Source organism: Physeter macrocephalus, chromosome 20 (assembly GCF_002837175.3).
Source record: "Physeter macrocephalus isolate SW-GA chromosome 20, ASM283717v5, whole genome shotgun sequence".
Lineage (NCBI taxonomy): Eukaryota > Metazoa > Chordata > Mammalia > Artiodactyla > Physeteridae > Physeter > Physeter macrocephalus.
The window spans coordinates 97214502-97238096 of NC_041233.1; the positions used below are offsets into that span (position 1 = coordinate 97214502).

A 23595-nucleotide genomic window follows, 5' to 3' on the forward strand; every position below is an offset into this window, starting at 1 on the left:
TTTCTCTGTTCTAGAAAAAAATGTGTACCACATCTCAGTTGAGGCAGTAGGGGGCGGATCATGTGTCCTTAGTGCATTGGAAGCACATGTCACAGCACCAGGCAGTGTCTATTAGATAGTCAACAGACCCTCTTGATTACCTTGAAGTACTGCAACAGACAGGGAACAAGGTGGTTACAGCATTTCCAAGAGATACTATGAGGCTGACAGTGACTTGTGTCTGTAATATATTCTCTAAAGAGACTGGATTGGTAAAATGTATTTTTTTTTTTTTTTTTTTTTTTTGCGGTACGCGGGCCTCTCACTGCCGTGGCCTCTCCCGTTGCGGAGCACAGGCTCCGGACGCGCAGGCTCAGCGGCCATGGCTCACGGTCCCAGCCGCTCTGCGGCATGTGGGATCTTCCCGGACCGGGGCACGAACCCGCGTCCCCTGCATCGGCAGGCGGACTCTCAACCACTGCGCCACCAGGGAAGCCCCCAAAATGTATTTTTAAAAAGAGTTTGTCTACTTGTGTGAGAAGAGGGAACTGCTTAGCAGCACAGAGGACTGGCAAGAGAAGCAGTAATAATGGCTAACACTGAGCAAGCACTATCACTGTGAGCTCTCTGTACGCCACACGTGAACCCTACCACCACCCTGTGAGGTAGGTACTACTATCAGCCTCATTTTACAGATGTGGACATGGGACCCAGAGAGGAGAAAGGACTCGCTTGAGGTGACACATCTCGTGTAAGGAAGAGCCTGGAGACCAGGGAGTCTGACTCCAGAGCCCACAGTGTAACTGCGAGGACGAGATGGTGTGCTACCACGTCGCCCCTCAAGGAGTTTATAAAGCAGTTACAGGTCAACGTGTCAACAGTATTCTCTTGTCTGGTAAAGATTTTAAACATGGCGAATGATGATATTTCTAGGTAACAAATACATGTGACGAACCAGTAGTTTGGAAGTGGTGTCCACCTCAGTTGTCTTTTTCCAACTCTCCCTCATTACATCTTCTCCCCACGCCCCTGACAGGGACAATTGAAAACTTGCTCGTCACGCTTGACTTCTCCCTTTCTCCCACACAATTCATCAGCGAATCTGATCAGTTTTTAAAAAAATTTTTAATTAATTAATTAATTAATTGTTGGCTGAGTTGTGTCTTCGTTGCTGCATGCTGGCTTTCTCTAGTTGCAGCGGGGGCTACTCTTTGCTGCGGTGCGCAGGCCTCCCATCGCAGTGGCTTCTCCCGTTGCAGAGCACGGGCTCCAGGCGTGCAGGCTTCAGCAGTTGTGGCACACGGGCTCAGTAGTTGTGGCTCACGGGTTCTAGAGCGCAGGCTCAGTAGTTGTGGCGCGTGGGCCTAATTGCTCCGCGGCATGTGGGATCTTCCCGGACCGGGGGTCGAACCCATGTCCCCTGCATCGGCAGGCGGACTCCCAACCACTGCACCACCAAGAAGCCCTGATCAGTTCCTTTGAAATATACCCTAAGTCTCACCACCTCTCCCATCTCCCTTGTATCTGGGACCCAGAGATGAGCGTGTCAGAATCAAGAAGCTCCCGCGACCACTGCTGCTGCGCTCATCACCTCCCGAGCCCCAGGGAGCTGAAGAACCGTCACCAGGACGTTGCTCTGGACACGCCCTGGTGTCCAAGACCCTGCCTGCCAGCAGAAGACCGGCCAGAGCAGAATGGGAAACTCCCTCCACCTCACTTTCGTTTCCCAAATCGTTTCCTCTTGTGAACCCCCAAAACTTCTCCTTTGGCATGTATAGGAATCAGCTTCCTTTGGTCCGTTCTTGTGTCTCGTCTTAGCTCACTAGACTGACAGCTCAGAGAGGGACCATGTGTCCCCATCTTTTTCTGTTCCCCAGCAGTACCTAGAATCGGTCCTGTAGTGTATAACTGCCGCTGGGAACAAAGGACTTTTCTAGGTACGGAGTATGGCTCAAAACCCAGCTTTTCTTTTCTTTTGGCTGTGCCATGTGGCTGTGGGGTCTTAGCTCCCTGACCAGGGACTGAACTTGAACCTGGGCCCTGGGCAGTGGAGTCCTAACCACTGGACTGCCGGGGAATTCCCAAACCCAGCTTTTCTTAATCCTTAGGAGACTAACACCCTCTTCTTCACTACTATACTCATAACTAGGTTTTAGAGCTGATTCTTACCTATGTTCTGGAGCATGACGAAAATAAATAAAAATCCATCCATCTTAGTTCAATCCTGAGAAATTGTTCAATTGTGAACACTTCTAGAAACAGTTTTCAAATGTTCTATGTTAAGTATACCTAGCTCTCAGGAAAACATCTGTCCTATTTTGCAGAGGTTCACAAATCTACACAAGTACACTGACACTTATTTCACACTATATTTACATAATATTAAACAATAACTGATCTGATAAGAGAAAAAGACATTTCTGATATAAAACGCCAAACTATAAATCAGGATAACGAAATTATTAAGTAGTAATGCTCTTAATGCTCTTATTAAAACACATATGGAAATACTCATGTTTGTTCTATAATATTTTACTCTATTTGATGGTTCCTGTGGTTGTAAACTGCAACAAAGTTTCTCTTTCATAGTATTAGCCATTCTACTGGCTCCTGAAATAAAAAATTCCTGACTTCCCCTTTTAGTGCTGCCTCTAAATACACAAAAGAAAACAGAACTATAATTGAAAAAGGAACGTTTTATGGTCTTAATTTCTCAGCTGTGGAAACATTTTTTGACTTTCTCTGTTTTATTCCTTCCAGCTGGAATTTACAAGATTAAGAGTTAATATGTGAATTGCTGTGACTACAGCATATAGTCCTATAGTCCTAAACCCAAGGATGAATTCAAATTATCTTCAAGAGATTGGAAGCAAAATATACAGCATGATGTTTCCTATAAAAATAAATTAAACTGTCTCTATCTCTAGACTTTCTGCAACCGAAAACAGACGGTGAAGAGAGATGTAAGATCTCAGAAGTCAGACAAAGGTCTGTGAGGACCTTAAGCTCGGAATAACTCCTACATGAAAGCGTGGAAAACTGAACTCTGACGCTTCTGCTCAGCACTGTGCCATCTCCTCCCACCCCCCTTATCTGTATACAGTTAACAATGATAGTTTTTTAAAGAGCCATTTCCGTCACAAAGCATTTCATTTGTGTGAGAGGTGGGAGACACCCTAGTTAACTCCAATGATGCTGTATTGTGTACAGAAATGTTATATACTTGATTCAGTCAGCTTGGTTACCTCATTTTTTTCCCCTGACCACATTCCATTCTTACTAACATATTACTGACTAGAAAATTAGAAATAAAAGAAGTTAAGAAGTGTTAGGAACACTCAGTTGTAAGACAAGCTGGCAAAGACACAATTCCAGAAAAATACAGGTCAGGGGCCATTTAAAATAGGGGAAAATAGCACAGGGAATTCTGCTCAATATTATAAAACAACCTAAATGGGAAAAGAACTTGAAAAAGAATAGATACATGTATATGTATAACTAAAATCACTTTGCTGTACACCTAAAACTATCACATTGTTAATCAAGTATACTCCAATATAAAATAAAAAGTTAAAAAAAAAAGCTACAAGGATATACTGTACAACCAGGGAGTAGAGCCGATATTTTATAATAACTATAAATGTATAACCTTTAAAAATTGTGAATCACTATATTGTACGCCTGAAACTTACATGATATTGTACATCAACTATCAATAAACAATTATAAAAATAAAAGATAGGGGAAAAATAATTTATGATAACCCTAAATTACCAAGGAAAAATCAAAATGTTTAATATATTCTAAGAAAGTATAAAAGTATATGATCCATTTAATACTTAGGTCAAAATAGTTAAAACAAACATAGTTCTTTTTGAGTTAAGCTTTAGTTGTCTGGAATATTTATTTTACAGGATATGTCCTCTTCCCTGGGACTGCATGAAAATTAGGAGTCCTGCAATAAAACAAGAGCTCCCTAATCTTTTCTGACAGAAAAGATAATACAGGCTTATACAGAAGAAATATGAATTTGAAATTCCCACCAATTTATGCATCAAAAAGCCTCCTGAGATCTAAAATGTACATACCACTTAATAGTAATGTTGCATGGCTTCTTGTTAATAAATTTGATGTGATTTAAAGTTACCTGAAACTTATAAATCTAGTCACATTCAATATAAACATTCTAGAGCTTACTTTAAAAGTCTGGATTATTTTCACAATGCCCCCCAAATCATATTAAAGCAGACACTAAGAACCTATGATTTGAATTTTTTTTAAAGTATACAATGAGATTATAAGTAGGACAACTTGGGACAAGATTCATGTTTGATAAGAGAACAGTACTTTTCTCTGTTCACATTGTACCACACAGCTGAATTTTTTTTACCTTTAACTGTCTGAAGTGTCTGCAAAAAGCAAAATGCTCTAATGATGAATAATAATAAATATATAATAAAACGTGCAGTCATTAAAAAAAGTTCTGAAAATTTAAGAACAAGTACAACCTTGACTTTTGACGGTCAGTAGTCTTTTTATGTCAACAAAACCTTCTATGGCTATTTTTCTAAAAGGTCAGTAAAAATTCTCCTCCCCCAGATTACCAATCTTTTTACTACAGCTCAAAATCATACAGCTTCACTGTAGTATTTATTACTATGTTTTCACTTTTATTTTGGAAGTGAAACTTCTGCAAGACTAACCTTATAACTAACGTCATCCTTGCTTTATATCACATTGGTAAAATGGATAATGCACTTCAGCTGAAGTGTGTTGTATATTTTCATTTCAAAAACACCCACAAACTAACATAGATATTTAAAATCTTTATTGTTTCATCATCAAAGGTTCTCTTTCCATAGAAGAATGGCAATGCAGGATCAGTGCACATTCTATGGAAAATTCAGACCTCAAGTAACTAGCCTAGAAATCAGAGACAGCACTATGTCAAGCTAGTGTGCAAGGTCAAAGACACAATGCTGCCAGTGCGATTAGTATACAGAAGAGATATGCAGCTCTCAGAAAAAGAGTCTATGGCCAAGTAAATGAAACAGTAGCAGTGCACTGCACTGACATTCTAGAACAGAAAATGGATGGGGGAAGACCAGAGAATGTACTTTTGGCAAAAAAAAAAAAAAAAAAAAAAAAGAAAAGAAAAAGAAAAAAAATTGAGTAGATCACAGGCACTGAGTTCCCAACTGCATCACCAGCTGCCTAATCCACGTGTGGCTGCCCCTCCGTCTTTACGCCTACCACATCCTAACATTGCGAGCTGCTTTCAGCCTGTGTGTAAATGCGACAGCCACACGCACGCATTTTTATTCTGCTTCCCAACTCACGGCTCAAAGTAACAACTTGAGTTGGGCGATAAAGCCCGTGGCCTTGAGGCATCTTTACTAAAAAGCTGAACAAACCCACAATTTGTTCCCATTTTTTGGAGAAATCAACTTTATAGAACAAGACAGTTGTCATGATTACTGCATTTCGTCTGAAGGCAGAACAGATTTTATGTAAGTATACGGAATAAACATATAAACAAATGTCCTTAACAAAATACTGTCAGACCAACTTGAACATTTTCATAACTAGCTCCTGAAAAAAAGCACTGATAATTGTGAGATGGAATGACCACCACAATTTGATCATGCCTGGTTACTGGGAATTTTTTGGTCAGCTTTGTGTCTGAAGCTGCTATACAGCTGGATTTGGCTACTTTGCATTAATTCACACAATCAAGGCCATTTATAAAAGGAAACAGCAAATCTATGACAGTGAAATAAAAATCAAAACAGTTGAGAGGTATACAGGAAATTTGCCTTAAATATTTTAAAATTACATATGATATAACCTTAGGGTATAAGAACTACAATTACCGTGGTCTAAATCTTGAGCTGTTAATACACGAATTATCGGCATTAACTAACAAGTCACTTGTTAATCAGGTCAAGGCCTTGCGGGGCTGGGGCACTCTGAATGTATGGCGGAGCAATCACTCTCCAGGTGCGTTAAAACCTCTAATTTAACGTGTTATTAAACCATATTGGAAAAGTTATTTTACTTAATATATACAATGTATAAAATAAGTTATAAGGAGGAGGCAGGAAAAGGTTTTCTAGTATGTAGGACGCAAACATACACTTTCCCGTATCAGTAGTAGTTCTGTGTGTGTCCCTTTACCCATGTAAAACATGAAAGACTGAAAGATTAAAAAGTTCACTTATAAATAGAAACAGGATTCAAAAAAATGGAATTTCAACATCATTTCTTCCCACAATGCAACTCAAATTATAACATAAATAAAAACCATATCTCAAAAATCTGTTTTTACACTCTTACCTTTAACAATAAGTTCTTCTAACAATTGAGAATAAAAGCACTCCTTTGTAGCAATTCCATAAAATAATTTTCAATTCACAAAACACCTGCTTTCCAGCAAAACAAGCAACCCTTATGGAGGGCGTGGCATTAATACTTGGCCCCTCTGAGGTATAAATGCAGCTATATTTGCACTGAGTATATCGTCTATAAGGTATGCTAATAGTCTGCATGTTTGCATAAAATTGGGAGTGATGTCATCCTGACTGACTGAAAAACTTATCTTTATAACTTTGTGTAGTAATGGAGGTTAAATAATTTTAAGAAAAAAAAAAAAGTACTTTAGCCCAGTAATAGCCAGCAGAACTCTAGTTCGTAACCAATGCAAATGGTTATTAGATTAAAAAAATATTTAACATTGCATACTGGTTAAAAAAAAAAAAAAACTGAACAGGGAAAACACATAAATATTTAAATTCAGCAGGACACCACAAAAAGCATACTAGAGATAAGTGTGAAATCAGTCAAGCTTTTCCAAAAGAGAAAATCCTTTTAATCCTGTAGCAAGTCTCTGTGAAAATAGTATGCTTATAATACAAGAGAGAAGGAGCACCTAGAGCACCCCCAGAGGATTGCTCTGCCGCTCAGTATCACTGCCCCACCTCCTGTGTGCACGGACGGCTGAGAAATGACGAGAAGTCCATCTGACAAGAGTTCAGTAATTCCTTTCACCACTGCTGCCAGCTGAAGTCATCATTGCTGCCAAAGACCAAGAAAAAGCCCAGGATAGTTGCAAAGATGACAGTGTTTCCGGTGAGGACAAGTGCACAAGCTCCCCACTCGATCTACAGACGAAGACAGAAACGCTCAGTTAATAGACATGAAAAACAACAAGGAAACGAAAAGTGAATCAAGGCTCTAGTTGTAGCCAATCACGATCCAAAACAAATACAACTTGTAATAATACAACTTGATGCTGCTGAACATGTAATGCTGTTCTTATGTATTGCTGGTTCCTTTAAAGAGACAGAAAGTCATGGAAGATGATAATTATTCAAAAGCAAGCCTAACTTCCAGGCTATAAGGAGGCAGCACAGAATTCTACAATTTCCTGTTTACAAAGATGTTTGCTCCAACTCTTCACTAGTGAACCTAAAAATTTTATCTAGAGAGCAGATTAAAGTATCAGAGATGCAAACACACTCGTGCACATTCTTTTCAAGAGGCGGGGAGTCATCGCCCTCTCCGTGTGGAAGGGCGGCCAGTCCGTCTTCTCTGCCATCTCCACCCGCCCAGAGATGGAGAAGCGAATCTGACTGGTGAGTCTGGGTGGCCTCTTCTACTCTTTGATACTCTCCCACCTGCAGAGAACACGGATCTCCTCGGTCTTCCATGTTTAAGCTATACAGGGCAGGCCTGTGTTGTTCAGCACTGGCCGAGTCCACGTGCCCAATTCTGACAGTGAAGCACTGGCAAGCCAGCTGTCGCTGCCAATGCTCTCCAGTATTTCCACCAGTTAACAACAACAAAAGTAAGATTTTTATCTCTTATCCTCTAGGCTCCTATGTCTCTCGTCTCTTTTTCATGTCATTCAACAAAAACTTTTTTCCTGAGAAAAACTGAACACAATCTAATGTAAAATCATTAGTAGAAGAATGCTTTCACTTACCAGGTGTGCCCTGGCAAATACAATAGGGAGTCCAAAAGCTGAGACCACAATGCCTGTTGTAAGAAATATGGCCAGTTCCTTACAGGCGTTACTCATAGCGTCCGTATCATCCACTAATCTTCTTGCTATGCAGTATGGAATAGGTGAAAGGATGTAAAAAAACAGAACAAAGAGAGGCCAGTATTGGCTAGAAAAAGAAAAATGAGTTAATGTAGTTTTTGCTATCTCTGTCATTTTCCTCACACAAAATCCACTCTTTAAAAATAAGGACCGAAGCATGTTGCAAGGTACAAAATATAACACACTTTAAAAATAAGCTATAACCTGAACACTGAAAAGAGAGACATTTAGAGTCACAGTAGTCCTAAAGTTATGATACAATGATTAAATATTTCTCAAATTAAAAGAAAACACTTTATGAATTTTAACAGTTGGAATCAAAGTCCAAAATTAAAAATATTTTTTTTCATTTTAGGTTATAAATAAAAAGGGATTATTGAAAAATGGAATTATTAACAGTAATTTTTAAAATTCAAGATTCATGCCCTTGACTTCTAATATCCTGCCTTAGCATAAGGCTGGAACACTCCCAAACCTTCCACAAGTCACTAGGAACTCCCGAAATACTGAAATCACAATACAGAAAATGAACTGACAGTAACATTGAAGACTTTCAGTCAGAATATCAACTTTATCACAATAAAAATAGATGGCTTTTAGTCTACAGTCTAGCTATTGTATTGTGCCAATGTCATTTCCTGTTTGTGATCATATAAAACAGTTGTGTAAGATATTAACACTGAGAGAAGATGTGTGAAGGGTATAAGGGACTTCTCTGAACTACTTTTGCAACTTCTTGAGAGCCCGTCGTCATTTCAAAATAAAAAGTTAAAAAGAAATAGACGGCTTTAAAACTGCCATAAAATAAAACACACATCATAATGGAGATTTGCTTGTACTTGGACACTCATGATAAGCAAAGATTTATCTATATGTTTTTCCTAAAAGATCTTTTCCTAAATATTTTGAGAAAAAAAATTACAAATGGACATACGTTTAAGGGAAAAAACGTGCAAAAAATATAAAAGCACAAAAAGTGAAAAACCAAGGTTGCCTGTGTCTTCCCCACTCCTACTGATCTAGGTCCTTCCATATTCCCATATAGATAAACTTTAAAGATATGAATGAATCACTGCACTTTTAATTTTTTTTTTTTTTTTTTTTTTTTTTTTTTTTTTTTTTTTCTATTTTTTTTTTTTTTTTTTTTTTTTTTTTTTTTTTTTTTTTTTTTTTTTTTTTTTTTTTTTTTTTTTTTTTTTTTTTTTTTTTTTTTCGGACGCGCAGGCTCAGCGGCCATGGCCCACGGGCCCAGCCGCTCCGCGGCACGTGGGATCCTCCCAGACCGGGGCGCGAACCCGGTTCCCCTGCATCGGCAGGCGGACGCGCAACCACTGCGCCACCAGGGAAAGCCCTGCACTTTTAAATTTAACAATATATCTTATTTTACATATTAGCAATCCAGCTCTTATTCTTTTTAAGACTGCCTAGTATTTTCATTGATGATGTACTATAATTTATCATTTTTCTTCTGACAGACCTTTAGGATGCTTCCAGTTTTTTCTTTTTGTTGTTGTTGTTATTATACACAAGGCTGCCATGAATATCCATACTCTCCCCCGACTACACATATCTTTGCAAACATCTGTAAGTGGATTTCTATGAGTAATTCTAAGAAGTGGAAAGGTTAGTTCAAAGAATATATGCATTTTGAGAGCTAAAGGCAAGCTGGCCTCCCAGAGGACTTGCACCTATTTAAACTTCCACTCAGAGTACATGACAATGCTTGTTTGCCACATCTTTTATCTTTGCCAGTGGATTTCATTTAATTTTGAGTGAGGTTGAGTATATTTTCATGTTCTTAGTAGCAATCTGCAGTTCTTTTTTCATACTTGTGGTTCATTTTTCTATTGCATTGTCTGTATTTTTTTTTTTTTGATTTAAAAAAAATTATTTATTTTGTTTATTTATTTTTGGTTGTGTTGGGTCTTCGTTGCTGCACGCGGGCTTTCTGTAGTTATGGTGAGCGGGGGCTACTCTTGGTTGAGTGCGCAGGCTTCTTACTGTGGTGCCTTCTCTTGTTGCGGAGCACGGGCTCTAGGTGTGCAGGCTTCAGTAGTTGTGGTACGCAGGTTCAACAGTTGTGGCTCGCAGGCTGTAGAGCGCAGGCTCAGTAGTTGTGGTGCATGGGCTTAGTTGCCCCGTGGCATGTGGGATCTTCCCAGACCAGGGCTCCAATCTGTGTCCCTGGCATTGGCAGGCGGATTCTTAACCACTGTACCACCAGGGAAGCCCTGTATTTTTCTTACTAATTTATCCTATTAATTAAAAAAAATTCTCTCTGTCCTAAGGAAAGTAATTGTTTACATGACTTTTTCTGTCAGTTGCTCTTGACTCTGCTTACAGGTTTTTGTTTGTTTTTGCTCAAAAGACATTTTACATTTTCTTGTATTTAATTTAATCAATTGGTTCTCAAAATTAAGCAGTAGTGCCGGGCTACTGTGTTGCTTTCCTGCCATTAAAGACTCAGCAGTAGTCAAGGACAGCCAAAGTCTTTTTTGCATGCTGCTGTCCTAAAATCTTTTCAAACACATTTTAAGTGAAGACTTAAAGTCTGTCCTTGGTAAATGACCATTTCTCAGGATTACTTCTACTGTAGTAAAAAAAAATTTTTTTAAATTTTAAAAGTAGAAAAATTTTACACTTAAACACTCAAAAAGACAAAAATTTTACATACTTGTATATTGGAAGGGCACATCCAAGCATCAAAAACATCAGCCCAATTGCTCCTCCAAAGGACAAACTAATCAAAGCTGCAAAGTAAATAATAAAAAGACAAATAGAAATAGTAATTAAATTAAATTAACACTATTTTTATTAATATTACTATTAGCAGTCTGAACATTACCTGTGATCCCAGAGGCAAAAAGCAAACAAAACACACCAAAAAAGCAAATGTATTAGTGAATCATCTTCAAAAGCTGAAGTTATCTGGTTTCAGAATAAGTCTTTTGTGGCATCTGCAAAGCAAAATACAGTGATACTGATATTCAAAGCCCTGACCTATCACCAGCACAACACCACATTCCCAAATTACTGCTTCCGTGTCAAATGAGCATCCCAGTCTGCGAGATCAATGCTCCTCCAGGCATTACTATGATACTCACTCCTCAGATCATTACAGTTTTGAAAAGTGGTATGTGGAGAAACTCCGCAGTCAACTTTACTGTACTTCAGAAGCCTCATCTATGGGAAACCCTCTCCTGAGCAGTTCCTACTTCCTGCACACACACACCCCCAACAGGCACAGGTGAAAAGTGTCCGAGGATATCTGTAGTCAGTAATCTCAGTCAATTAATTCTGCTACAGATATTTAAATAGTTTGCAAAACAAGAGCTGGGTTTCTTTCCCTAAGCTCCTATACATTAGAAAATCTGCAGGATAACAGGTACAATCCTTCGGTGGTATCACTGTTTTAAGACATCACAAGCAACAGATGCATTCTATAGCTGAAATATAGTTTCTGAAGTCACACACACACACTTATACAAAGCATTATGTTTTATAAAGTGTTTTCACATAGATAAGTGAGTAGAAACAACTTCCCTGAATATACATAATCAATGGCCTAGAATTAAGCAAAGAAACAAATGATCAATTTATTTTGAATTCTATACAACCTATATTTCTGCAACTATAGTGGTTAAGAGAATAACTTACTTTTTTTTTTTTTTTAATGATGCAGTCCACTAACCTTAACAGAAACATTAAAATTCAAAAGAGCTGTCGAAGGTCTACAAATTACCAAGACAAAATCCAACATATACAAACCAAAATTAACACGAGGGGTTAAATGCTGCTAAGAACTACTGATATACTTCTCTGAATTAATATGGTCATAATCAAGAACAGCCACTGACATGGGAGCCGGGCAGATTTAGTTTTCATTCAGATCAGTGATGTAGGTCATGTCAACCGTGAAGACATTTACTTAGTCCTTAATGCCATTAGATTTTCAGTTGCACAAAGAAAAAGACATATTTGCACTTTAATCTGCAGCAAAAGAGGAACTTCACGTTTACAAGGGAATGCCATGTAAGCCGTGAGGAAAATACCAAGTTCACCGTTTGTTTTGTTCAGTTCAAGACAGGTCCTCATAAACTGACCCCACTTCCTTGCCTGGACACACATCACCCCAGGCTAGCACCCCTTGGTCTCTGCACTGCAGCTGTACCGGCCCCCTTTCCTCTCCTGGAAATCAGCCGGCTCCCTCACTCACAGGGCCTTTGCACATGCTATCCCTTCTACCTCAGACGCTTTTTCATTCACTTATTTCATTCAAGAAATGTCTACATAGAACCAAACACCTAACAGGCACTGGGGACATGTTAATGAACAGGCCAGGCCATGCCACTCACGGAGCCTGAATTCTTGTCCCAGTCCTTGCCTCTTTCTGCCAAGTGAACTCCTACTTTTCCTTCAGGTCACAGCCCAGTTATCTCTTCCTCAGTGAAGTTTTTGCAAAGCCCCTGACTAGACCGATTCCCATTATGTTTATTTATTCACTTATTCCACAAATATCTACTGAGTGCCTACTGTGTGTCACACACTGTTCTTGACACTGGAGACAGTGCAATGAAAAGAAATCGAAGCTCTTGCTCTCATGCTTACATTCTGGTGGGAGAATAAAGCAATTTTTTAAAATAGTAAGCAAATAAATGTCAAATGTCATGGAAAAAAAATCAAGTAAGGGGGTGCTATTCTAGATGCATCAGCTGGGAAGGCGTCTCTGCTGAGGAGACATCTAAGCAGAGATCTATACGAAATGAAGAAGTGAATCAATCTCGTGGCTATCTGGGGGGAACATCCCAGGCTGAGGGACGTGCACGTGCAGAGGTCCTCTTTGCTCTGGATGCCTCCCCTGTGCTCATTTATCACAGCTGCAATGTTATACTGGTTTGTATGTCTTCCCTTGTAAGCTGTTCAGACAAGAGCAGGGAAAGAGTTCTTCTGTTGCTGACGTTCAGGCCTCAGCTCTTAACACTCAATAATAAACATGTGCAGAATGAACGAAAGGAAGCAAAGGGAAGAGAGAGAGAGGGAGATGAAAAAAGAGAAGAGAGCCCAATGCAGCAGAGCAGAAAGAGCCGTAACTGAGAGTCAGGAGGCACTGGATCCCAGCTCCTACCAGCCACTTACTAGCTGACTAAATAAGTCATCTAAGTGTCAGTTCTTTCTTCTATAAAATAAGGGTTGGACTAGATCTAAAATGCAAATAATTCTCTGAACACTAAAGATACTTGTTATAAGACATGCTGAAGAAGTAAAACACCATCTCTGCTTTGTGAAATATAACTGCCAAACAGCTAAGTTCATCACTGTAGTAACACCTTATTTATTCAAAAGCCATTTATGCAGCATAGAGGTTAGACTCCTGAAGGAAACAGAGAGATAACATAGATACCACAAAGCCCATACACTAAAGCTAACATTCTTTATAAGCAGACACTTAGGCTCTTATTCTGAGTTATTTATTCATTTTTTGTGACAACTGTGTGTGAATTCCAGCGGAATAAAACCTTTTTATTTTAAAGGATCACCTATGCTCACTTACACATATATATTTCAATAGGCAACTCAGGCACCCAGAACAAAGTTAAGTGAAAAGTAACTTTTCTTTCCCGGATTACTGTTATCTGTATCTTGTGAAGACAAAATTTTGTAAGCTTATTTTGCTTCCTATATTTAAAGAGATGAGAAATAGGAGGGAGAGCTGCATACAAGCAAGAACTGCCCTCTGACTGGGGGGAAGACACTGGAAAAAAAAAAAAAAAAAAAAAGGTTAAACCAGGCATAAAAATCTCAAAGAGCATACCAGATTTGCGACAGATAATCTTGGCCAAGAGATAAGTAGCCTTAGGACTTGGTTGCTGAAGTTAATTCTGTTCTATGACAGAGAAAAATTACTTATGTTCTTTTTTTTTTTTTAAATTTTATTTATTTTTTGCTGCGTTGGGTCTTCGTTGCTGCACAGGCTTTCTCTAGTTGCGGCAAGTGGGGGCTACTCTTCATTGTGGTGCGTGGGCTTCTCATTGCAGTGGCTTCTCTTGTTGCGGAGCACAGGCTCTAGGTGTGCGGGCTTCAGCAGTTGTGGCACGTGGGCTCAGTAGTCGTGGCTCGCGGGCTCTAGAGCGCAGGCTCAGTAGTTGTGGCACACGGGCTTAGTTGCTCCGCGGCATGTGGGATCTTCCCAGACCAGGGCTCGAACCCGTGTTCCCTGCATTGGCAGGTGGATTCTTAACCACTGTGCCACCAGGGAAGTCCCTACTTATGTTCTTATCCTCAAAAAAGAGTCTAAAGTCTTTGAGTACACTCTTAAAAAGTTAATGAAGATGATTTCTTAAAACAAACAAACAAACAAACAAAAACAACAACCCAAGGATTTGAAATAAAATTCAGGTAGCAAAAAATAATTTTATGTGACATCTCACCTCCCAGTCACAATGGATAAGATAAATGCCAAGGGGGTTAAATAAACTGCTCAAAAGTGTTCCCAAAAGTTGTAAAGTTTCTCCAGTCTTATGAAATCAGCAATTAAGCTGATTTATATACAAAACTCATCATTTGTGTATAAATGGTTGTCCTAGATGACACATCAATGAGGCAAAATTTTATGCTGTAATTGAGTGATTTGACACCCAGAAGGCAAAACTTAGATGAGTCTGGTTTCTACTCCCAAAGCCTCCAGGCTGGGGATGGAACAGCCCGATTTATCTAAACTCTTAAAAGACTGGGTGCTAGTTTGTGATTACGAAGAGACTACAGTAGGAGAAGGGACCAGTTCCCTAACCTGGGAGTTACCAGAAAAATCCAGTATATAACAAAGTAATAGGCAAATGGCTTAAGAAATAAGTCGTGGATTAAATCATAGCAACACTCCCGCCTAACATAAAGATAGGCCAACAGGAAGAAAACATCCTGATAAACAATCAGAAAATCTTACTGAAACCAAAAGTGTAAGTACAATCCCATCTGAGACACTTTCTGCTGATTAATATTCACCTAAGTCCACAATCACAAAGTTATTTTCTTGAGAGAGACTCCTGCATTTATTAACAGTAAAGAAATGGGGAAGAACTGAGAAACTGGCAAAGAACTGAGAAACTGGCAACATCCTAAAAAACCCAGCATTCTACCATAACTGCCTTTCACACAGGGATTTTAAAAGGTCTGTTAGAGTTCAAAAGGAGACTGGAAAGTAACTCAGAGTGTCAACTGACGAAGTTTTCTATAGGAAATGAAATGTCTTCAGACGTTACAAACAAATAAGAAACAGTAAAAATGTGACTCTAGGGAAGCGGCTCATCAAAAGCTGTCCTTAAAGCAAATAAAAAACACAGAAAAAACATTGTTATTGAAGTTCTTCACTTCCTGCTTGCCTGCCCCTTCTACAAAGCCTCAGGTCAGGAAATCAATGTAATTCGTTGTCAAGAATTAAGTTGAAAACGTTGTTAATGGTATATGCTTCTAACCACGGTAACAAAACTACCAAACAGTTGGAAAGCATGCGACATCCCTTATTTCTAAAGGAAACTGACTAATAAACAACTACTTTTCCCTTGAGTTTTAATGAAAAACTCTTTTACCTTAAAAAAAAACCCAACTAAATAAAAACTTTGAAATGTGAAAAAGCCTCAACGTGCAACTGTGGAGAGGGCAGGGAGAAGGAGCCTTTTGGGGTCGTTCACAGGGTCTACCCTATCAGACCACCGCAAATCAAAATGTATCCGTTTTAGGAGCGTAAAGCTCTGAGTACGGGTCCTGAGCGTGGATGTGATCGCCGAGGTTTGGGAAAGAACCATTCCTAAGGCCTTCTAGGGCGTTCCTGGGGGACTCGATTGGGCTCAGCGCCCGAAGACCGCACTCGTGCCTTTAAATGGGAAATGACACTGATTTTCCGTAATTGGCATCTCTAGCGATCCCCTCAAAACCACCCTCTGCCCGCCTCGCTCGCGGAGGCAAACTCCTGCAAAACATGTGTGATGGCCCGAGCGGCTGCGGGACTCCGAACACCCCGCGGGCCACTTCATTCTCCGTACGGGGCGCGACGAGTGGGAGCGACGCTGCCGAGCTCAGCAGAAAGTGGGGGGTTGGCGGACAAGCCGCCGACCCCGCCGTCCTTTCCCCGAGGCCGCCGCGCCCTCCTCGGCTCCGAGGGCGCAGGCCGGGGGTCAGGGTTCTGCCGCCAGCGCAGCGGCCCCGCGGCGCGCGCCCGGCCCCGGGAGGCGGCGTGCGGGGCCTGCGTGGGCCCCCTCCCCCTCTCTGGGGGCGGCCGCGCAGCCCTCCGGCCGCCCAGCGCCCCAAGCCCACCTTTGATGCCGGCCATGGCGGTGACGTAGCTCCTGCCTCCGGGACCCGAGGTGACGACGGCGGCGGCGGCGGCGGCCGGGAGACCGGAGACGCGCGACGGCGGCCAGACAACACCCGGAAGTGCGCGATGCAGCACTTCCGCCGGCGGCTCGCGCTCGCGCTGGGGCGCTGGGGGCGCGCCGGGCTGGGGGCCTTCGGGCTGACCCCTTCCTCCCCGGCTCTGCTCCCGTGGGATCGCCGCCCTGCGAGGCTTCCCGCCCCCGCCCCGGTTCCCGGGCCGTGGAGACTCCAGCTCCCGCGTTCCCTGCAGTGTCCGGGAAGCTCCATCCCGCAGCCCCCAACGCGCATCCCGCAACCTCCCCATCCTTGGGAAGGGAGCGCGAGTCGACGCGGTCCTTTGGGAGGCCTGGTGTGATGCCTTTGGGGGATCCTTTTGCGTCCTTCAAAGCGCACCCATTTCTTTCTCCTCCCTATCTTGTAATAAAGGAGCAGTAAGGCCAGTTGGGTGGTCTGCACTAGGCTTGCTTTCCGACACAGAACTAGGGTCTGGTGAGACCCACCTCCACAGGGAGGAGCGGCAGGATTCAGTAACAGGTGGATTTAATACAAATCCGAGCTCTTGGGAGTCTAAGTTTTTTTTTTTTTTTTTTTTTTGTAGTAACAGTGCTAGGAAAAAAGTAAGCAGAGGTACAAATACATTTAGTTAAGTAATCCTACAAATTGATTGAACATTTACTGATATTATGTGTGGGGAACACTGAGGTGAGCAAAACTAGGTACGGTTTCTGTCCTCAAGGAACTTGCTGTTTAGTGAGACAGACACGAAAAAGCGTAACATTTTAACAATGATAATTGCAAAGAAAGTGGATAGATAGTCCTGTGACAGTCTGATTTAGATCAGTTAGGTGAGATTTCCCCCGAGGGAGGGACAATAGCAGGATGAACAGAAGTGTAACTAGGAGAGAAAAGGGAAAAGCCATCATGGGGAAGGGACAGTGTTTACCGGGGTGGGGGAGGTGAAGATCACATTTAGGAAGCCTTTTGGGGCACAAGCCCTGGTGGCTGAGGGAAGTGCTAGTCCCCTAATTTCCTTTCTTTTTTAAAATTAATTTATTTTTGGCTGTGTTGCATCTTCGTTGAAGGCACTTATTATTTATCTGAACTATATTATTTGTTGGCTGTCTCTCCCACTAGAGTGTAAATTTGTACAACGTTTTATGTTTGTTCACCACTGTCTAGAACTGTACATGGCAACTGATGGGATCTCAAATAACAGAAATTCTCTTTTTAGGGTAATTAGTGACCTCTACCTTTCAAAATCCAAAGGTCACTTTTTGATCCAATCTTTCAACAACAGTGGACACTGGTGACCATTCTTTCTCTCAACTACCGTACCACTGTTCTCCTGTTTGTTTCTTATGCCTCACCAGAGATTTCTTTTCAGACTCTTTCTAGGAACTTCTGCTCAAGGTTCAAATGTTAGTGTTCTCTTAATTTGGTCCTGGGCCTCCGTCTTTGCTATATCTAAATTCTCTCCCTATGAATTGTATCTCTTCCTGTGGCATTAAATACTGTTTTCTTTTTGATAGCATAACTACCAAGTTTACCTTGGCTTTGAAATTCAGACTTGTATATCCAAGTGTCTATTTGACATGTCTACCTGGATTCCTAAAAGTCACCCCAAACCTAACATGTGGAGACCAGAATTCTCTATTATCTTTATTCCAGTCTCACTTGGTCCCACTCCAAGCCACCACTGTTATGCCTCCTCTTGTTCCACTCTTCCCCAAACTTACTTTGCTTCAGTTGCCCTGGCTTTGTCTGCCTCTCCCAACCCCTAAGTTTTGTTTTATTCATTGCTGTATCCCCAGTGCCTAGAACAGTGCCTGGCAGGTACTGTTAGGTGCTAAATAGATAAAGGTGTTAATCAAATTAATGAATGATGTTCCTCAAAACAGAAACTTAGGGCTTTTGCTTCCACTGTTCCCCAGGCGGTGAAGGCTCTCCCCCGATCTTTGTATTTTCTCATCATTCAGGTCTCAAAGCTTCAAAATCACTTCCTCAGCAAGGCCGTCCCTGAAGTTGGCTCCTAGTCTCTACTGTATCACCCTGTTTTATTTTCATCAATGCACTTATCACTATTATCTTTGTTTATTAATTTATTATTTAATTTAGTTTGTCTTAGTTCTCATCAGTGTAAGCTCCATGAGTACAGGGACCTTGTCTGCATACTCCAAGCTGAAAACAGCGCCAGACACATACTAGGCGTTTAACCCATATTTGTTGAATGAATGAATGAAGGAGAGAAATCCAGGCCTGTCAGACCTCAAAGATAATGCCTATGCACTCTTAACTGTTTTCCCTGGCTGGTTCTTTATTTAGGTGGTAGTTTCTCCTCCGGATATCTTGTAAATTCCCACTGTCTCCACGTGGAAGGAAATATGTAAAGGTCCTGAGCTTCTGAAACCAGACAATATATTTCCGTGCTGCCTCTCTCAAATCCACTCTGTATTTAGCAAACTAATGGAACACAAATCATGCGCCAGACGCTATGTTAGTTGCTGAAGACGTGAAGTTGAGTAAGGCACAGTAGCGTCCCTCGGGAAGGTTATTAAGGTTTTGTAAATAACGTGACTACACTTAGATTTTGCGTTGTGATGGTTTCAGTCTTCTTGCTGAACCGTCAGGAGGGCGGCCCTAGGCCCCGCCCACAGCCTCTGCGTCCCGCCCTTGGCTCCGCCCTCAACGGCGGCTCCTCGCCCTCGATTCCGCACGCAGCCGCGCTGGGCTCCAGGGGCGGAGATAGCAGCGACCGCTCCACTTACCTCACGCGCCGCTGCTATAGTGACGTCAGACTGGCGCACGGACCTTTCCCTGCAGCAGAGACCCTGCGGTAGACCTTCATTTTTCCGCGGCGGAAGCTGCTGGCGTCGGTGCTTAACGGTGCGAGGCCTTCCGCAGCCAGGGTTCCGGCCTGCGAGCTCCCGGCAGCCGCGCGCCATCTTCACCGAGCGCCATGGTGGCGGCCGGCGGGCCGGAAGCGGCTGGACGCTGCGCTCTGTTCAGCCTTCTTTTGCTTCTGCTGATCGCGGGCTCTGCCCGGGGCTGGAAAGACCCTGGTGAGTGCTGCCTTCACTCCCCGCTTCCTGCTGCCTTCAGGCAGCGCTAAGAGGCTCCACCATTTCTGTTCGCCGCCCCTTGAGCCCTTCTACCCTAATTCCTCATTTCTATCCTCTTCGCTGTTCATCTGTGCCCTGCCTGGCCTCTTTGCTCTTCCCAGACGTCCTCCTGGACGAGTGTGGACTGTTGGGGAGTGGGCGGGGGCGGGACTACTCTAGTGTTGTTAACGTTCCCTTCTCCCTTGCTTGGACTCCGAGAATTTGCCCACCTTCTTCTTTCTCGGGCTACAACCCTCATCCCCTGTGTCTGGCTGGAAAGCTCGACCCTCACCTGCGCATCTTGCTTTGTTGTCAAGACTGTCTGATGTCATCGTCGCTGACTGTTGTCATGGCTGCCTGTTGCTGTACCTGGCAGTTGCCATGGCACCGGCAGTCCTTGAGTCACACTTAGTGGACAGGGCTGCAAACCTTAGAGGTAGGTTAGCAGAATCATAGACTGTACTATTTATGTGAGCACAACTCACGCTGCTTATTCAGACCATTACAGTGACGTACATTGCGTTACACCAGCTTTTCCTGTTGAATTAAAAAAATTTTTTTGTGTGTGATGGTACCCGATAAGTGATTTCTAGGAAAAAAAGTTCTTTTATATCACTATGTTATTAGAATTGTCTAACGAATTTTTATGGGATCGAGAATATTCCATGTAATTAATACATATGTGTGTGTATATATATGTATACATACATACATAGAGTTTTCCATTTAATAAATGATGCATGTTAAGTTGGAGTGATGTAAAAAATGACTTTCAAACAATGAAAACATCATTTTTGTTTTGGGGAGTAAAGATGTTAAAGCATGGAAAGTGTACCCATATTGCAATCGTGATTTGGTGATAGGAAGTGCCTGTGTTTTTGAACTTAAGCAACAGATTTATTTCTGTAGCTTATTTTTTATTCTTAAATGCTAAAATGAGAGAGAAGGTGCTATTTGTAAGTACTTGATTTTGAGTACTCCTTTGATGTGGATGTTTTATTACTAATTAATAAAAAGCCAAGTTGGATTTAAATGTGCATTTTCCTTATGTATTTCTAGAAAGTTTTACATAGATAGGAGACTTTGATCAGAATTACAGTTTAAAAACTGGATTAAAACATTAGTTGAACCCTCAGTCAATTCTTGAATAAAAAAAGGAGGCTTAAAAAAAAAGGAGGTTGACAGATGAAGAGTCAGGGGAATAAAAAAACGGAGCCAGATTTAAATTAATGATGAACCTTTTCCTGGTAGCTCTTTGTCTACCTACTCTATAAAACTATTGTTCTGGAACAAAAGGCACAAAAATATTTTGCAGAGTAAACACAATCAAACTACTTGGCCTTAAATTTCTTTTGAGGAACTATTTTGTGAAGGCATTTTATTGAGTTAATTTTTATCAAGTAGTTTTATCAAGCAGTAGTCAGTCCCTCATTTGTCTTTTGTTTGACTTTGGTTGTACTCACTTTGTCTTTAGCTAACATAAAGCAAAAATTGTCCAGAAAAAAAAAATTGTACCAGTTCTAAAGAGATTACCTAAAAATTTTCACAATTCTTTATTGAGCTACTTTGTATTTGTCACTCTTCTGGGTGTTGGAAATATCGCAGTGAACGAAACAGTGTTTCGCCCTGGAGTTTACACCTACTGAGGAGAAATAGAAAATAAACAAATCAGGTAAATAGCGTGTCATATTGTGAATAGTGGTTTGGACATTGATAAAACAGGGTAAGGAGGACAGGGTGTGCAGGCAGAAGCAGAGATTTTCAAAACATCCATTAGTCAGGGAAGAAGTCACTGTTAAGGTGACACTTGATGAGAACCCTGAAGGGATGGGTCTGCTATGACCTGTATTCTATCCCATTCCATTCTATTCTATTCTATATATTTTTCATATGATATGTATTTTAAAGGCACATCCTGTCTGCTCTGTGGAAAACAGACCGTGGGAGCGAGAGTGGGTTGGGGGAAGCTGGGAGGCCAGTGAAGGGACCGCTTGTACAGGAAGTCCCGAGAGTGGTGATGGTTGGTGGGGGGGAAGCAGTGCAGGTGGTGAGAGTGGCGGGCTTCTCAGCTGTTCTGAAGGTGGAGCTGACATGATACTCTGAGGGATTAGATGTAGGGGGTTAGAGGAGGAGAGAAGACAAAGATAACTCCAAGGTTTTGGGTCTTGAGTCACTAGAAGGATGGAATTAACGTTTCCTGAGGTGTGGGGTTGTGGGAGAATCAGGCTTGGGGGAGTTTGGTTTTGTTCATCTTAAGTTTGAGACCTGCAAGTGCATTTCGATTTGTGAGTCTGGACTTCAGGGAACTCTGTGTCACCCTTGACTGATGTACTAGTGGAGTAAGGTTGTGAGCATTTTGTTCTTAGACCTTGTCTTAGTCCGAGCTGCCATCACAAAATACCACAGACGGGGTGGTAAGCAGCATTTATTCCTCGCATTCTGAGGCTGGGAAGTCTAAGATCAAGGTGCGAGCATGTTTGGTGTCTGGAGAGTGCCCTCTTCCTGCTCTGCAGATGACTGTCTTCTTGTTACGTTCTCAGATAACAAGAGTGGGGGTGGGGCGGGGTAGGGGTAGATAGGGGTGAGTGGGTGGATGGGGGCCCTGGTCTCTTCCTCTTCCTACACAGGCACTAATCCCATCACTGGGGCTCCATCCTCATGAGCTCATCTAAAACTAATCACCTCCCAAAGGCCCTGCCTCCAAATGCCATCACACTGGGGATTAAGGCTTCAACATATGTATTCTGGTTACAAAACATAGTAACCTTTAGAATCTCTAGGGAGGAAAGATGCTGTAGAGTCATGGTAATGATAACATGTAGGTATATGGTTCCTTAAACATTCTCAATAATATTTATCATACTTGATCACCTATTATGTGTCGAGTACTCTGCCAGATAATTTTAGTAAATCATATCTAAACTTCACAATCATTTTTCAGGTTGATATCGTTTTAACTTTACAGGTAATTTCTATACAGATAAATTGACTTGGCCAAAGTCATATGGCAAGTTGGTGGTGGAAATTTAGTTCAGTGTTCTTTGCGTTATCTCAGCCCTGCTACAACAAATTCAAGTTGTTATTATTCCCATTATTTAGTTTAATAATATTCTGATTTTTTAAACTATTGAACATTTTCATTGTTATAATTTTTTATTTATTAGGAGGTAGTTTGAGTTTAATATAGCATATTTTATTTTAGTATAGTTCTTGGAAATTTAGATATTTGGATCATGTGGAATTAAATTTTTATATAGCTTTAGGTGGATTTTATTCTAGCTGTGTGGTCGGTTATGACAAAACCATTTATTAAAGAAGACATCCTTTTTCCACTAAATTGAAAAGCCCGCTTTTGCTGGTTGGAGAAGAGTTTCCTTTCATTTAAGGAGTAGTCTCTCAGAATCACTATTCTGTACAGTATTACTGAGATCCCACTTGAGGCTACTGCAACTCGTTGTAACTCAGACCCAGTTTACTCTACTTTTTAAGTTACGTGTGGGTTTGAGATGCATCATTTGTCTTTCCTCACACAGGCTAAGCAGGGCAGAAAGAGTTGTGCAGAATATTGAGTTTTGTCAACGGTAAAGGATGCTATTGTGCTTCGTTTTATAGATAAAATATGGCAATGCTTGACAAAAAAAAAAAACCACCTAGAACACAAAAAACCCATTTTATCTTGTACTTCCACATATATCTGGATTTATTTCTGTACTTTCTTTTGTTTCACAGTTCACTTGTCTGTTTCTGTTACTATCCCATATTATTTTGATTATTTTAATTTTATAGTAAGCTTTATTATTTGGTAAAACAATGCATTTTTAAAAAATTGACGTATTGTTGACTTACACTATTAGTGTCATGTTTACAACATAGCAATTTAATATTTTTATAGATTATACTCCATTTAAAGTTATTACAGAATAATGGCTCTATTTCCTTGCTGTACAATATATCCTTTTTGCTTATTTAAGCAATGTTTTTTTTTTTTTTTTTTTTTTTTTTTGCGGTACGCGGGCCTCTCACTGTTGTGGCCTCTCCCGTTGCGGA

The 23595-nt window shown here is 41.1% G+C and overlaps 2 protein-coding genes across 4 annotated transcripts in view; one reads left to right on the top strand and one right to left on the bottom strand.

The window, feature by feature from the left end:
- Nucleotides 1-6824: 6824 nt before the first annotated feature.
- On the bottom strand, nt 6825-16515 carry LEPROTL1 (leptin receptor overlapping transcript like 1). 2 transcript variants are annotated; one of them, XM_024131481.3, is made up of 5 exons: nt 16391-16502; nt 10929-11040; nt 10758-10833; nt 7964-8150; nt 6825-7139 (listed from the first exon to the last, which is right to left on the bottom strand). In XM_024131481.3, exons 3-5 carry the CDS (start codon nt 10793-10795, stop codon nt 7023-7025), a joined length of 342 nt encoding a protein of 113 aa, XP_023987249.1. In that variant the 5' UTR covers nt 10796-10833; nt 10929-11040; nt 16391-16502; the 3' UTR covers nt 6825-7022. The 2 variants fall into 2 exon arrangements, with proteins under 2 accessions (XP_023987249.1, XP_023987248.1); XM_024131480.2 differs by lacking the exon at nt 10929-11040 and having other exon boundaries at nt 16391-16515.
- A 2729-nt stretch (nt 16516-19244) lies between these two features.
- Nucleotides 19245-23595, top strand: part of SARAF (store-operated calcium entry associated regulatory factor) — a 19144-nt gene continuing 14793 nt past the window's right edge. Inside the window, exon 1 of one of the 2 annotated variants that reach the window (XM_007117733.4) lies at nt 19245-19509. In XM_007117733.4, coding sequence (XP_007117795.2) covers nt 19407-19509 — 103 coding nt within the window. In that variant the 5' untranslated portion in view covers nt 19245-19406. The remainder of the gene's footprint in view (nt 19510-23595) is intronic. The other variant, XM_028481585.2, reaches the window with a different exon arrangement.

Excerpts from the sequence above, each read along its gene's own strand:
- LEPROTL1 (XM_024131480.2), bottom strand. Across the intron at positions 8,151-10,757 it reads TGTGCCCTTCCAATATACAA|CCAATACTGGCCTCTCTTTG; the intron begins GTATGTAAAATT and ends TTCTTTTTCTAG. Across the intron at positions 7,140-7,963 it reads TATTTGCCAGGGCACACCTG|ATCGAGTGGGGAGCTTGTGC; the intron begins GTAAGTGAAAGC and ends CTTCGTCTGTAG.